The 12,495-nt window shown below is 42.1% G+C and overlaps 1 protein-coding gene across 2 annotated transcripts in view; it reads right to left on the bottom strand.

Annotated features, from left to right (window-relative positions):
• The window catches only part of si:zfos-1056e6.1 (uncharacterized protein LOC107988029 homolog), a 160,375-nt gene extending 156,548 nt beyond the window's left edge, over nt 1–3,827 (bottom strand). The window contains exon 1 of one of the 2 annotated variants that reach the window (XM_043696111.1): nt 3,688–3,827. In XM_043696111.1, the coding sequence (XP_043552046.1) occupies nt 3,688–3,757 (70 nt within the window). In that variant the 5' untranslated portion in view covers nt 3,758–3,827. The remainder of the gene's footprint in view (nt 1–3,687) is intronic. The other variant, XM_043696112.1, reaches the window with a different exon arrangement.
• Between the last annotated feature and the right edge of the window lie 8,668 nt (nt 3,828–12,495).

Below are 12,495 nucleotides of genomic sequence, written 5' to 3'. Positions count from 1 at the left end.
GCTGGGCTGAGTTATTACTATTTATTTGTTTGTTGTTAGTTATTTATTTATTTAGTTAAATAGCTAGTTTAGGTTTTTTTTAATTTTATATTTCTCTACATGTTTATACATTCGTACAGGAGGGTGGGTTGGGGAATTTTTTTTATTATTTGGGTTTATTTTTGTACTGTTTTGAATTGCATTGTTTTGTATTTGTTGTAATATTTAAAATATATTTTTTAAAAACCTGGCTTTGTGCATGGGAATTTATGTCTCACAAACTTGGTTTATTTGGGTTTATTTTTGTACTGTTTTGAATTGCATTGTTTTGTATTTGTTGTAATATTTAAAATATATTTTTTAAAAACCTGGCTTTGTGCATGGGAATTTATGTCTCACAAACTTGGTTGAGTTTTTTGAAGAAGTAACAAAGAGGATTGATGAGGGCAGAGCGGTAGATGTGATGTATATGGACTTCAGTAAAGCATTCAACAAGGTTCCCCATGGGAGACTGGTTAGCAAGGTTAGATCTCATGGAAAACAGGGAGAAATCACCATTTGGATACAGAACTGGCTCAAAGGTAGAAGACTGAGGGTGGTGGTGGAGGGTTGTTTTTCAGACTAGAGGCCTGTGACCGGTGGAGTGTCACAAGGATCAGTGCTGGGTCCTCTACTTTTCATCATTTATATAAATGATTTGGATGTGAGCATAAGAGATATAGTTAGTAAGTTCGCAAATGACACCAAAATTGGAGGTGTAGTGGACAGCGAAGAAAATTACCTCAGGTTACAACAGGATCTTGATCAGATGGGTCACTGGGCTGAAAAGTAGCAGATAAATGCGAGGTGCTGCATTTTGGGAAAGCAAATCTTACACACTTACTGGTAAGGTCCTAAGGTGTGTTGCTGAACAAAGAGACCTTGAAGTGCAGGTTATTAGCGCCTTGAAAGTGGAGTCACAAGTAGATAGGATAGTGAAGAAGGCGTTTGGTATGCTTTCCTTTATTGGTCAGGGTATTGAGTACAGGAGTTGGGAGGTCATGTTGCAACTGTACAGGACATCGGCTCGGCCACTGTTGGAATATTGCGTGCAATTCTGGTCTCCTTCCTATCGGAAAGATGTTGTGAAACATCTGAACCCATTCAGGTTCAGAAAAGATTTGCAAGGATGTTGCCAGGGTTGGAAGATTTGAGCTATAGGGAGAGGCTGTACAGGCTGGGGCTATTTTTCCCTGGAGCGTCAGAGGCTGAGGGGTGACCTTATGGAGATATACAAAATCATGTGTAGGATAAATAGACAAAGTCTCTTCCCTGGAGTGGGGGGAGTCTAGAACTAGAGGGCATTGGTTTAGGGTGAGAGGGGAAAGATATAAATGAGACCTAAGGGACAACTCTTTCACGCATAGAATGGTACGTGTATGGAATGAGCTGCCAGAGGAAGTGGTGGAGGCTGGTACAATTGCACCATTTAAAAGGCATTTGGATGGGTATATGAATAGGCGGTTTGGAGGGATGTGGGCTAGGTGCTGGCAGGTGGGACTAGATTGGGTTGGGATACCAGGTCGGCATGGACAGGTTGGACCGAAGGGTCTGTTTCCGTGTTGTACATCTTTGTGACTCTATGATTCAATTTTGCCAAGGGTTTTCATCTTGCATTCGTCAGGATCATTCCCAAAATTAATCATTCAAAGGAAAACCATCATTTTTCCTACATGACAGGAGAATGCTAATAAATGTGGCCCATAAATGCTGATTGAGGGTTAACTGCCAGGCTTTGTTTAGAATTTGAACCCAGTCAGAGTAACTCAGGTCGGGATATTGCCTTGAGAAATGAACCAGCAAATGGCTCTCACCTATTTTGTTCCATTCAATAGATACAATGTATGGACATGTTCTTCTTATCTGCAAAGAACAGGGCACTAGTATTAGTTTGTGGAGTTTCCTGTATCCTAATCCCTGAAACCTATCCTCATTCAGAAGCAAGGTAAGATCCTCGTACACACATTCTCCAGTAATGGCCACATGCACTGCACTCTAATCCTTCTGTCTTTATCATTACAGGTTCCCACCTCAAGCCCTAAACACTTCTCATCCTACTGCAAGCTCCCAGGAGCAATATCCACAATGCTCTCCCACAGACCCGAGCATTCACCTTCACCACTGTTGAACTCCACAAGGAGACAGAGCCACCTCCCTCTTCCAGGATAAATGGCAAGATGGAAAGTAAAGAAGGAGGTACTATGTCAATTGCAACCACCATCCAACTGCTCTTCAACCCAAAGCAGATGACTCAGTTTCATATACCAACCTCTGACCCAAGAACTACATCGCCACCCCCCATTCTGACCTAGAGTGACTCAATTCCACCCACTAATGCTACCTTCGACCTGACCCAGCACTCTCTCCCATCAGCACCTCCATGTCCTGACTCAACCACTCAACTCCTCACTCAAAGATTTGATACTTTTACTCACTGACTTAAAGACTTGATACCTTTAAAACCTTGACTGAATGGGGCAGCTAATGTCTTGGATGGGGAGGGGCAGGCTGTTGTCACTTTGTCTGCCTTCTCCTACATTCCTTACAGCAATGCTGCACTGATCCACTGCTGCTGCAGCCAGGATCACAGACTGCAGCAATGCACACAGTTATCAACACTGAGATGTGGACCACAATAAACAGTATCTGTAATTGGAGGTACATGGGTTCAAAGTCATATTGGATTTTTAAAAGTTCACTTTTTCTTCATACAAATACTTTTTTTCCACAGGATTTGAACATTTCCAGCATTTGTTGCCCATCCCAAATGCCGTTGACTTGAGGAACATGCTTGGCCATTCCATAGGGCAGTAAAGAGTTAACCACTTTGCTGTAGGTCTGGAGTTATATACTGATTAGGGGAGGATGGCAGATCTTCCTTCCCTAAAGGACAACCAGATGAGTTTTTACAACAATCGTTTCCTGGTCATCCATAGCCTTTTTTAAAATTGCATATTTCTTAACTAAGTTCAAATGTCACTATCTTTCATGGTGGAATTAAAACCTGTGTCCCTAGTCATGCATTTCAGGATAACAATCCAGTGATAATTCCACTATACCAGTCTGCTAGACCTGCTTAGTTTCTTCAGGACAGGCTGCATGTATTTCAGATCCCAACATCCCAACACTGCTTTTAACTGAGTACCATTAGGCCTGAGAATGTGACATACTGTGAAGAAACTAACTGATCTGTACTGCACTTCATCTAATGTCAATTTTCAGCTGTTATGTTTTATAAATATTAGGAATAAGTATATTTTGCAGGGAAATCTTATTTTTTTCCAGAAGTAACTTTCCTCTCCGTGTTAACGTCGACCCTATCACGGGTATTTCGGTCCCCCTCTCCCTTTGAACGGGGTGTGAAACCGCGAGGTGATGTTTTGACAAATCTAACTGAGCAGACAGCTATTTTCCGTTTCCACTATTTCTAATTCTTTTCACATCCGCTCTCCCCCTATTTTACCGGGATATCTGTATGTTATTTACAGCGACTAAGTCTCCCCATTATTTTAATCGTCTTTTTTGAACCTCCTTATTCAATTATATACGCAGCCACGTTTCAATAAATCTTCCTTGAGGGCAATAAGCTCTTTCTGCTCTGAAACATGTTATTATAAGCAGCAAAATAAACAGAACCTAGCCGTCAGCCCTGACTGGTGCTGTTCCTACCGTTCAAGTCAAGTCTTTTCAAAGCAACCCAGATGCAGGTTGGACGTATTTTGTCAGTTCTGACGGCCATTAGCCTCCCTGCAGCATCGTCTGCCTCTATATTCAATGTGTCTCAGCCGTACTGCTCGGTCCAATGAGAAATTGCATTCCGGGTCGCCAAGGAACCATGGAAACGGCTTGCAACAATTGTGGATTTCATCCGGCGCTGATAGAAGGAGGTCTCAACAGAAAAGAATAATGTGTTGAAAGATCCCAGCAATCCAACCAAACGGTGCCCAGGCAAACATTGCATGAAAAAAACAATAAAAATACAATTAAAAAAATGTTGATGACCAACTAGGTCCCAAGAAACAGCCTGAACATTTTGTTCTGGGGAAAGGGGAGGTATATTTAATGGATCATTTATTTCCCCCTGAGCATCTTCCACTTCATGTGGATGTCTAAAATGGACTGTGTCTGCAAGGACTCCATTTACAAAACCCTTGGATAATGGGGAGGAGGGGCGAACATACCCAACATCAAAGTTTGTGAGAAGATTTGTAGCTCGTTGTTGTGGTTCTGTTCGCCCTCATCCTGATGGCTACCTTTGTGTGTGGCTGCATCAAGCTGTGCGAACATCCTTGATATACAAACATCAGGTGGCACCACATACATTCTACCTGTCCCCAGTGTTGTGAAGGATGGGACGGATTGTGTTGCCATGGATTGCTCCAAGTTGTTGGACCATTCTGTATCACCTGTCCTTCGTGGAGAAATTTGCAAAAAAAATGCCTTTGACCACAAGTCCATCAGGAAGTGGTCAGCACATAGCATCCTTGAGACCCTGCAGGATCCTCCACGTGGATCCTGTCACGTGGTTCCCTGAGCTGACTGTCAAAGTCTTTTGGCAGAATGCCTCATCACCAGAACTTTCCAACAGGCACCAAGATTTAATTTGGCTGGTGGTGAAAAGGGCACTACCTGTGCGATCCTTCATGTACATCCAGTCGGTCTGCACCACTGTACTCTGCCCTCAAAGTGACTGCAGAAGGGGTGGGGGTGTGGAGAATGTCACACATGTCCTACTGGAATGTGCCTTTGCAAAGGAAGTCTAGAGAAAGATGTAGTGGTTTTTGTCAAAGTAATCCCAAGCAGCTCTATGACACCAGGACTCTGTGCTCCTCGGTCTGCTCCATGGGATGCACACCAAGACAAACGTGGAACGTGCCTGGAGGACCATCAACTCGATGAAAGATGTTGTTTGGTCTGCCCAAAATCTGTTGGTCTTCCAAAGAAAAGAGTTGATCTCCTGTTCCTCACATGCTGCCTGACCAGCTGTGCTTATCCAGCACATGTTTTGACTCTGATTTCCAGCGTCTGCAGTCCTCACCTCCTCCTCCTTGACTGAGTATTGGCACATTCCAAGGTCTAGGACTATGTGCTGAGGGATGTACTAAAGCTTGGGGCAGCTGCCACCAAAGTGCAGAGGGGAAAGACCACCATCTAAAATCTTTTGGCTGAAGTTAATCAGGGGTCTGTTCTGTTATTGGACCCTTCCGATGCCTCAAATATATGTAAATATAATCTTGTATAAGTAAGAAATGCCTTTGGTTTGTTCATTATATAGAGTCAAACTCCACTGTTTGTTTATTCATTCGCTACTATACAAAACACCGTTTCTCTGAAGATAATTTTATGCAAAAGTATAATTTTGAAATAAAAATTTTGTCTAACAATACTCATAGCATTTCTAGCAATTTAAAATCTATTCAATGATGTGGAGTTTTCAGTTGATTATAAATTTTCCATGGACCAAATATCATCTAGAGTTTAAAGAGGAAATAGGGTAAAATCTTAGCAAGAATAAGCAATGGAAATGAGATGAACTAACAACTTGATCCTTAACTTAAAACAAAGTAAGGAGGATAATATTGCAAATGTATATTTGAACATTGCTGATAAAAACACATTTGGTCAGAGCATCTTGTTTGCATTCATTAAGATAATTCTCAAGAAGACGAATTTAAGGGAAAATGAATTTATACCGCTGGCAGAAAAATGCTATTTGGTTGGCGTACAGTAATGCCCAGGGGAATGCATCAGTTAATGGTGATTGATAGTTGATGAACTGCCAAGCATTGTTTAAATTTAAACCTGGCAGGTTGATTCTGATTGGTCAAGACAATGCCCTGAGAAATGAACCAGCGAATATCTGTCATTTAGTTTGCTGAGTCAAAACAAGTACAATACCTGTTCACATATCCATATTCTTTCTGTCTGCAAAGTACAGAGTCCTATATATTAATGTACATAGCGACAGTACATGCAAGTCCGCCACACAGCAAGCCCAACCTACAAATGAAAATTGTTTGTCAGTGTAACTCTACACATACTAAGGATTATCCAGCAAATTTTGTCCAATTTTCTTTTTAATTTATTCACAGGATGTTGGTATCACTAGCTAGGCCTGCATTTATTGTCAATCCTTAATTACCCAGAGGACAGTTAAGAGTTAATCACATTGCTGTGGCTCTGGAGTCATATGTAGGCCAGACCAGGTAAGGTTGGCAGTTTCTTTCCTTAAAGGACATTAGTGAATCAGGTGGGTTTTTTCAACAATCAATAATTGTTTCATGGTCATCATTAGATTCTTAATTTCAGATTTTTATTGAATTCAAATTCCACCATCTGCCATTAAGGGATTGAAACCCAGGTGCCCAGAACATTACTTGTGTCTTTGAATTAATAGTCTAGTGATGATACCACTGGGCCATCACCAATCCAATTGGAAAATCACATATGACGTTGGAGACTATTGTGATTTTTGAGTATGGTCAGTACCTTTTTTGTTGTGGACAGTCAAATGCATATGTTATAGTGTCACCTGGCCCATGCAGTTCACACTGAACCTCCGAACAGCATTCCTCCTCAACCCACACCTGCACTGTAGTCCTGTAATGCTGCATTTTCCATGGCCAATCCACTAACCTACACATCCCTGGACAATATGGGCAATTAGCATGGCCAAATCCATATCTTTGGACTGTGGGAGGGAAACTGGAGCTCCCGGACAAACTCAGTTAGACACAGGGAGAATGTGCAAACTCCATACAGGCAGTTGCCCCTTCAGTTGTATAATCCCTTATAAAAACAAACACTTTGTACAAATAAGTATTCCCTTATAAAAAAATTAATAGCCTCATGTTAAAAGGTGCATAATAAATTGGAGCTGCCAATCACACTGTAAAGTATCAGGCATAATGTTCTTTGATAATAATTTGTCAGTTTTTGAGATATATGACCTACATATCTGTCATCCCACCAGCACTGAAACTCACATACCATATTACTCAGTTGTGTGAAAGACAGAACATTTTTTGTTTTGATGGCAGTATCCTGTTAGGAGTAAATACCACTCATGTTGCTTCTGCATTGTAGCAGCACAAAACAGCTAACTTCAAACTTTTGAGGTACCTTACCTTTCCAGGTAATCTGAGACACACTAGGCACTTTTCAGAACTAAAAGCCTGAAACCTATGAGATTTCACAATAAATGATATGATCAAAGGTGGTCATTATCATGCAGAATGGCTTTGACACTCTCAATTTCAACACCGAGTTTGCATGGTAAAGAAATGGCTCAGTCCTTAATAATGACACTGCCAATAAGGCCAATCTTATAGAGCCTGGAACAAGAAAAATCCCAATATGGATACTGACCAGTAATTGTAGGATTGTGGTGGACAGTGGTGAATAATTTCCTGGTCCATTTCTCAACTATAGTATTGAGGAAAGGGAGATAATTTGACTACTCCATTTCAAACATGAATTTGAATGCAGGATGGAGCCCACTTAGAAATGGAAGGAAATTCTTACAGCTATATGTATACATCGCAAATGTATCATCTATGTATCAAACTAGGCATGGGCTAGGAAGTTATGTGTCATTCCAGTGAAGTCATGTTTCTCATAGAAGCCAACAAAGATAAAAAAGTCTAGTGGGGATCTTATGGCAACACCACCTGTTTCACCATAGAAAGTGGTTTTAAAGCTGAACTGTGCATGCTGCTGAGTTCATTATTTCAAGGAATACTGATTCACACAATTGTGGTGGCTGTAGATCACCATGAAATGTTGCTGCAGTCCAGATGTCTACCTTGAGGAGCACATTGCTGAATAGGCTAGCAATGTCAAATTCAGCACATGGACATTGCATTCATTGATATACTTTATGGTCTTTGCAAATGTGAAGGAATCTTCACTGTTTTTGTGGAAAACCTGCTTAAAACAGGTTGTAGCAATTCACCCAACTGTATGGCCAGTTTATTTTGTGCAGAACTGGTTATACACATGATCAAGCATAAAGAAACATGACTTTTGTGTATCATGGGCAGCCCATATATAATGGTCAGTGAACTGAGGATGAACTCTGTCAGATGTCTTACCTGTCAGCTGTACATTTATTAAAGAGCATACCTAAGTACATTCAAAGGAAAAGAAGAAAGTTGCTAAATTCAGATGGGTGTTGGGAACATCAGTGGAAATCAATTGTTTAAAGGGATAAACATGATCCAATAAGAATAGTAAACATTAAAAGAGGTAAACATGAGATCAGTATTGCACTTAACTTGAAGAAGAGACCGACTGTTTGAGAAATTACTTCATAAAGGAGACAAAGCTGAGGTGTAACTTCAGCTCATAGGAGGATTTGAACCAAAGGGTGCATTGGGATAAGCAAAATTAAAAACAGCCAAATGAAGTATAATTAAAACAAAATGTTGCAATTAATGTAATTCTTAAAGAAAAACAAAAAATGCTGCAAAGCCTCAGCATCTCTGGCAGTACCCGTGAAGTGAGAAGCAGTGTCTCTGGAGAAACAGGTCCACAGTTCTCTAACTCTGCTGGAGCTATCACTCCTCTGACTGACACGCCTTCACACATTCCTCTCTCTCTTCAGCTGCCTCCTCAAAATTCTGAACAGACAACACACACACCATAATGCTATTGCCATCTCACCTCCATCACTCACAGTCACATTCTACATTTTATTCTCAACACATTCCACTTTACAAACCTATAACTTTCTGTTTTCCCTCATTGGAGAAGAGAATACAGAATTCCAGGGAAAGGGAGAGACAGCTACGGGGATCTGCAAATATTGGCACCCATAACACAATGAACGAGGATACTTTGGTGTTTAACAGGCTGGCACAGAGCCTGAACTTTGTCAATGGAGAAACATAGGTGATGCACTACCACTTAGCACTTAACAATCACTTTATATTGATTAATGTTATTCCACCAATAACAGAACTGTCATGGTGAGCATTACGCTGAGTTTGTCCCCTTTTTCAATATTTATACTAACCCATTTCTTTCATCTCTCACAGGTCCCTTACAATGCTGAGGGAACAGATTGAAGAATGTTGTAGTTCTGTTCGCCAAGCTGGGAATTTGTGTTGCAGACATTTCGACCCCTGTCTAGGTGACATCCTCAGTGCTTGGGAGCCTCCTATGAAGCCTTCACAGGGGACAGGGGACACGGGACAGGGGACAGGGGACGAAACGTCTGCAACATAAATTCCCAGCTCAGCGAACAGAACCACAACAACGAGCACCCGAGCTACAAATCTTCTCACAAACTTTGAAGATTGAGGAATGCTTATTGGAGTATTACTTACATGACTTGTGCACACCCTTCAACATTCACACACTAAAATAGGTCCTGCATGAGAAGTAATGTAAGATTGTTGGATGGTGTGGTCCTGATCACATGTGAGCAGTGTCGGGTGCTAAAGACCAGGATAGTTGTGGAGAGTCCTTGTCAGAAATGTAGGTAGCACCAAGCTCAGGTCATCTGGACATAATTAAGGTTCATCCAATAAAAAAAATGAAGGTTTCAACATTCAGGAAGTGTATGGTTTTGTCAACAGTTCTTTTTTCAAAAGGCAGTGAACATCCTTGAAGAGATATTGGAAGAGTTAATCTCTAAAATGAGTGCCTTGATATTTCCAGTAATTGTGCTGAGTGCTAACTCCCAGATCCACTGACCTGCCTCGTGTGCACTGACCAAGGACTAACTCTGAACTTCTAAGCCCAAAGGATATGTCTGACTGCTAGAACAAAATATCCAAGGAACATTTTTTTATTTCAAAAATATGCTTTATTCATTGAAAGAAATCTTTGGTACATGTGCAGTTGATGATGCCATTCAGATGTGCACTTTCTGAGAACAAATCCAGTCGTTGATGTTCACAATTCTCTATGATTACTGTCAACAACTTGGTATTTAGCTGAGGCATCAGTGGGGCCCAATTACTGAATGGACCTCTGTTATTCTCTGGCAGAAGGACCTTACACAGTGATCTTTTCCCACCACGCCTTGGCAGCAGCTGCCCCAAACTTCAGCACGTCCCTCAGCACGTAGTCCTGACCTTGGAATGTGCCAGTCTGCAACACTCAGTCGGGGTCAACTCCTTCAACTGGAAAACCAGCAAGCTTTGGGCAGACCAAAGAGCATCTTTCACTGAGTTGATGGTCCTCCAGGCACAGTTGATGCTCATCTCAGTGTGCATCCCGGGAAACAGACTGTAGAGCACAGTGTCCCATGTCACAGAGCTGCTTGGGACAAACCTTGACAAACACCACTGCATTTCTCTGCAGACGTCCTTTGCGTAGGCACATTCCAGTCTCTTCCCCTCCACAGCCATTTCGAAGGCAGCGTGCGGTGGAGCAGAGAGTCCAGGCATGCATAAAGGATCTCATCGGCAGAGCCCTTCTCACCATCAGCCAAGCCATGTGCTGTTGTTTGTTTGAAAGTTCTGCAATGAGGCATTCTGCCAAACGACGTTGACAGTCTGCCCAGGGAACCGCTCAACAGGATCTGCCCCCTCCTTTCCCGCAAGTTCTCAAGGATGCTATATGCTGACCACTTCCTGATGGACTTGTGGTCAAAGGTGTTTTTCTTCACACATTTCTCCACGAAGGACAGGTGATACGGAACGGTCCAAATACTTGAAAAGGTCCTTCGCAGCAAGGCCAGGCCCATCCTTCACAACACCGGGGACAGGTAGAACCTCAATGCATAGTGACACTTGGTGTTTGCGTACCGGGGATCCATGCACAGCTTGTTGTAGCTGCACACAAAAGTTGCCTTCGGGGGGGTAGCATTGGGTATGTTTTCTCCCTCTTTGTCTAGATCTTTATACATTGTGTCCCTTCAGATACGGTCCATCTTCAATCTCCACATGAAGAGGAAGATGGCCCAGGTGACTGCGGCAGCGCAGGTTTAGGGAATAGGCCAGACCTGCACCACATACAACAACACTGAGAGTACCTTACACCTGATGATTAGGATTTTACCCATCATGGAAAGCGATCAGTGCTCCAATCTGCCCAGTTTCTGCCTCATTTTAGTGGCACATTCCTCCCAAGACTTGGTGCACACCCCAGCCCATCCGAGCCAAATACCCAGCACCTTCAGGTGATCTGTTCTGATGGCGAAGATTGGTCGGCCCATTTTCCAAAGCGCATGGCCTTGCTCTTGCCTCGATTTACCTTGGATCCCAAGGCCTGTTCAAACTGGTCACAGGTGCACATAAGTCTGCACACTGACAGTGGATCTGAGCAGAAAACAGCTACATCATCCATGTTACAGGGAGGCCTTAACCTGTAGGCTCTCGCTGCAGGAATATCTCCCCCCTCTCAGGCTCACATCCTTCCTGACAGACTCGGCAAATAGCTCTATACAGCACACAGACAAAGCAGGAGAGAATGGGCAGCCCAGTCTGACTGCAAAATATCCAAGTAACATATCCTAACTTGAGGCATTACAGTGTCTGAATTTTGAACTCCAGTTCAACATATCTGTGCCAAACTTCCTTGAGCTGCACATAAATGCTACAAATGTGGTTGCTGTGAATCAAACAGATATCTACAACATGCTACACAGAGACTAATCGCCTGCATTGTCATCGCTTTTGTGTTTTATTTAACTAATTAGATTTCATATTTTAAAATATCACTGAGATTTGCTGTCAAACGTTGAAAGATTCAGATTGAAAAATTGCTGTTCCCAATTTCAGTCACATGGTGGTGCTAAGCAATTCTTTTTCTTTTCTCATTCTACAATGTAGCTCCAAGTAATTTTCATGGGTATGATACTTTGATAGGCCAGAATATAGTTTAAAAAGTTCATTTAGATCATTTTGGCCATTATCAATAATGACACACAATACTGCTGCCTGATAGTGCCAGGAACCTGTGTTCAATTCTAGCCTTGGGTGACTGTCTGTGTGGAGTTTGCGCGTTCTTCCTGTATCTGCGTGCGTTTCCTCCAGGTGCTCTGGTTTCTTCCTGCAGTCAAAAGACGTGCAAGTTAGGTGAACTGGCTATAATTGTCCCATAATGTCCAGGGATATCCAGGCTAGGTAGATTAGCAATGGTAAACATGGGGTTATGCAACTAGGGAGAGGGTTGGGTCTGGGTGGGATGCTTTTTATGGGGGGTGGGGGGTGGAATCAGTGCAGAGTCAATAGGCTGAATGACTTCTTTCCACACTGTGGGGATTCTATGATTCTAATGATACAAGAAAGTTATTAGGAACATCTATAAACCTCAACTAGAGTACTGGTCATTCTTCCATAACACACGTTCCCTCAACACTGGCTATAACATCATTGGTGAATTGGGGAATGATTTTTTAAAAAATGCAAACTCCCATTGGCTATTACTCGATTCTATGCCCGGTTATGTTAAGTCCAGGTGTTTATTTCAGGTCAAGCAAAAGAGATTGGATGACAGGGCAAATTGTTTCTGACCTTATTGTTG

Source organism: Chiloscyllium plagiosum, chromosome 9 (genome assembly GCF_004010195.1).
Source record: "Chiloscyllium plagiosum isolate BGI_BamShark_2017 chromosome 9, ASM401019v2, whole genome shotgun sequence".
Lineage (NCBI taxonomy): Eukaryota > Metazoa > Chordata > Chondrichthyes > Orectolobiformes > Hemiscylliidae > Chiloscyllium > Chiloscyllium plagiosum.
The sequence above is the reverse complement of the archived record's forward strand: the minus strand, read 5'-3'. Positions and strand labels throughout refer to the sequence as shown.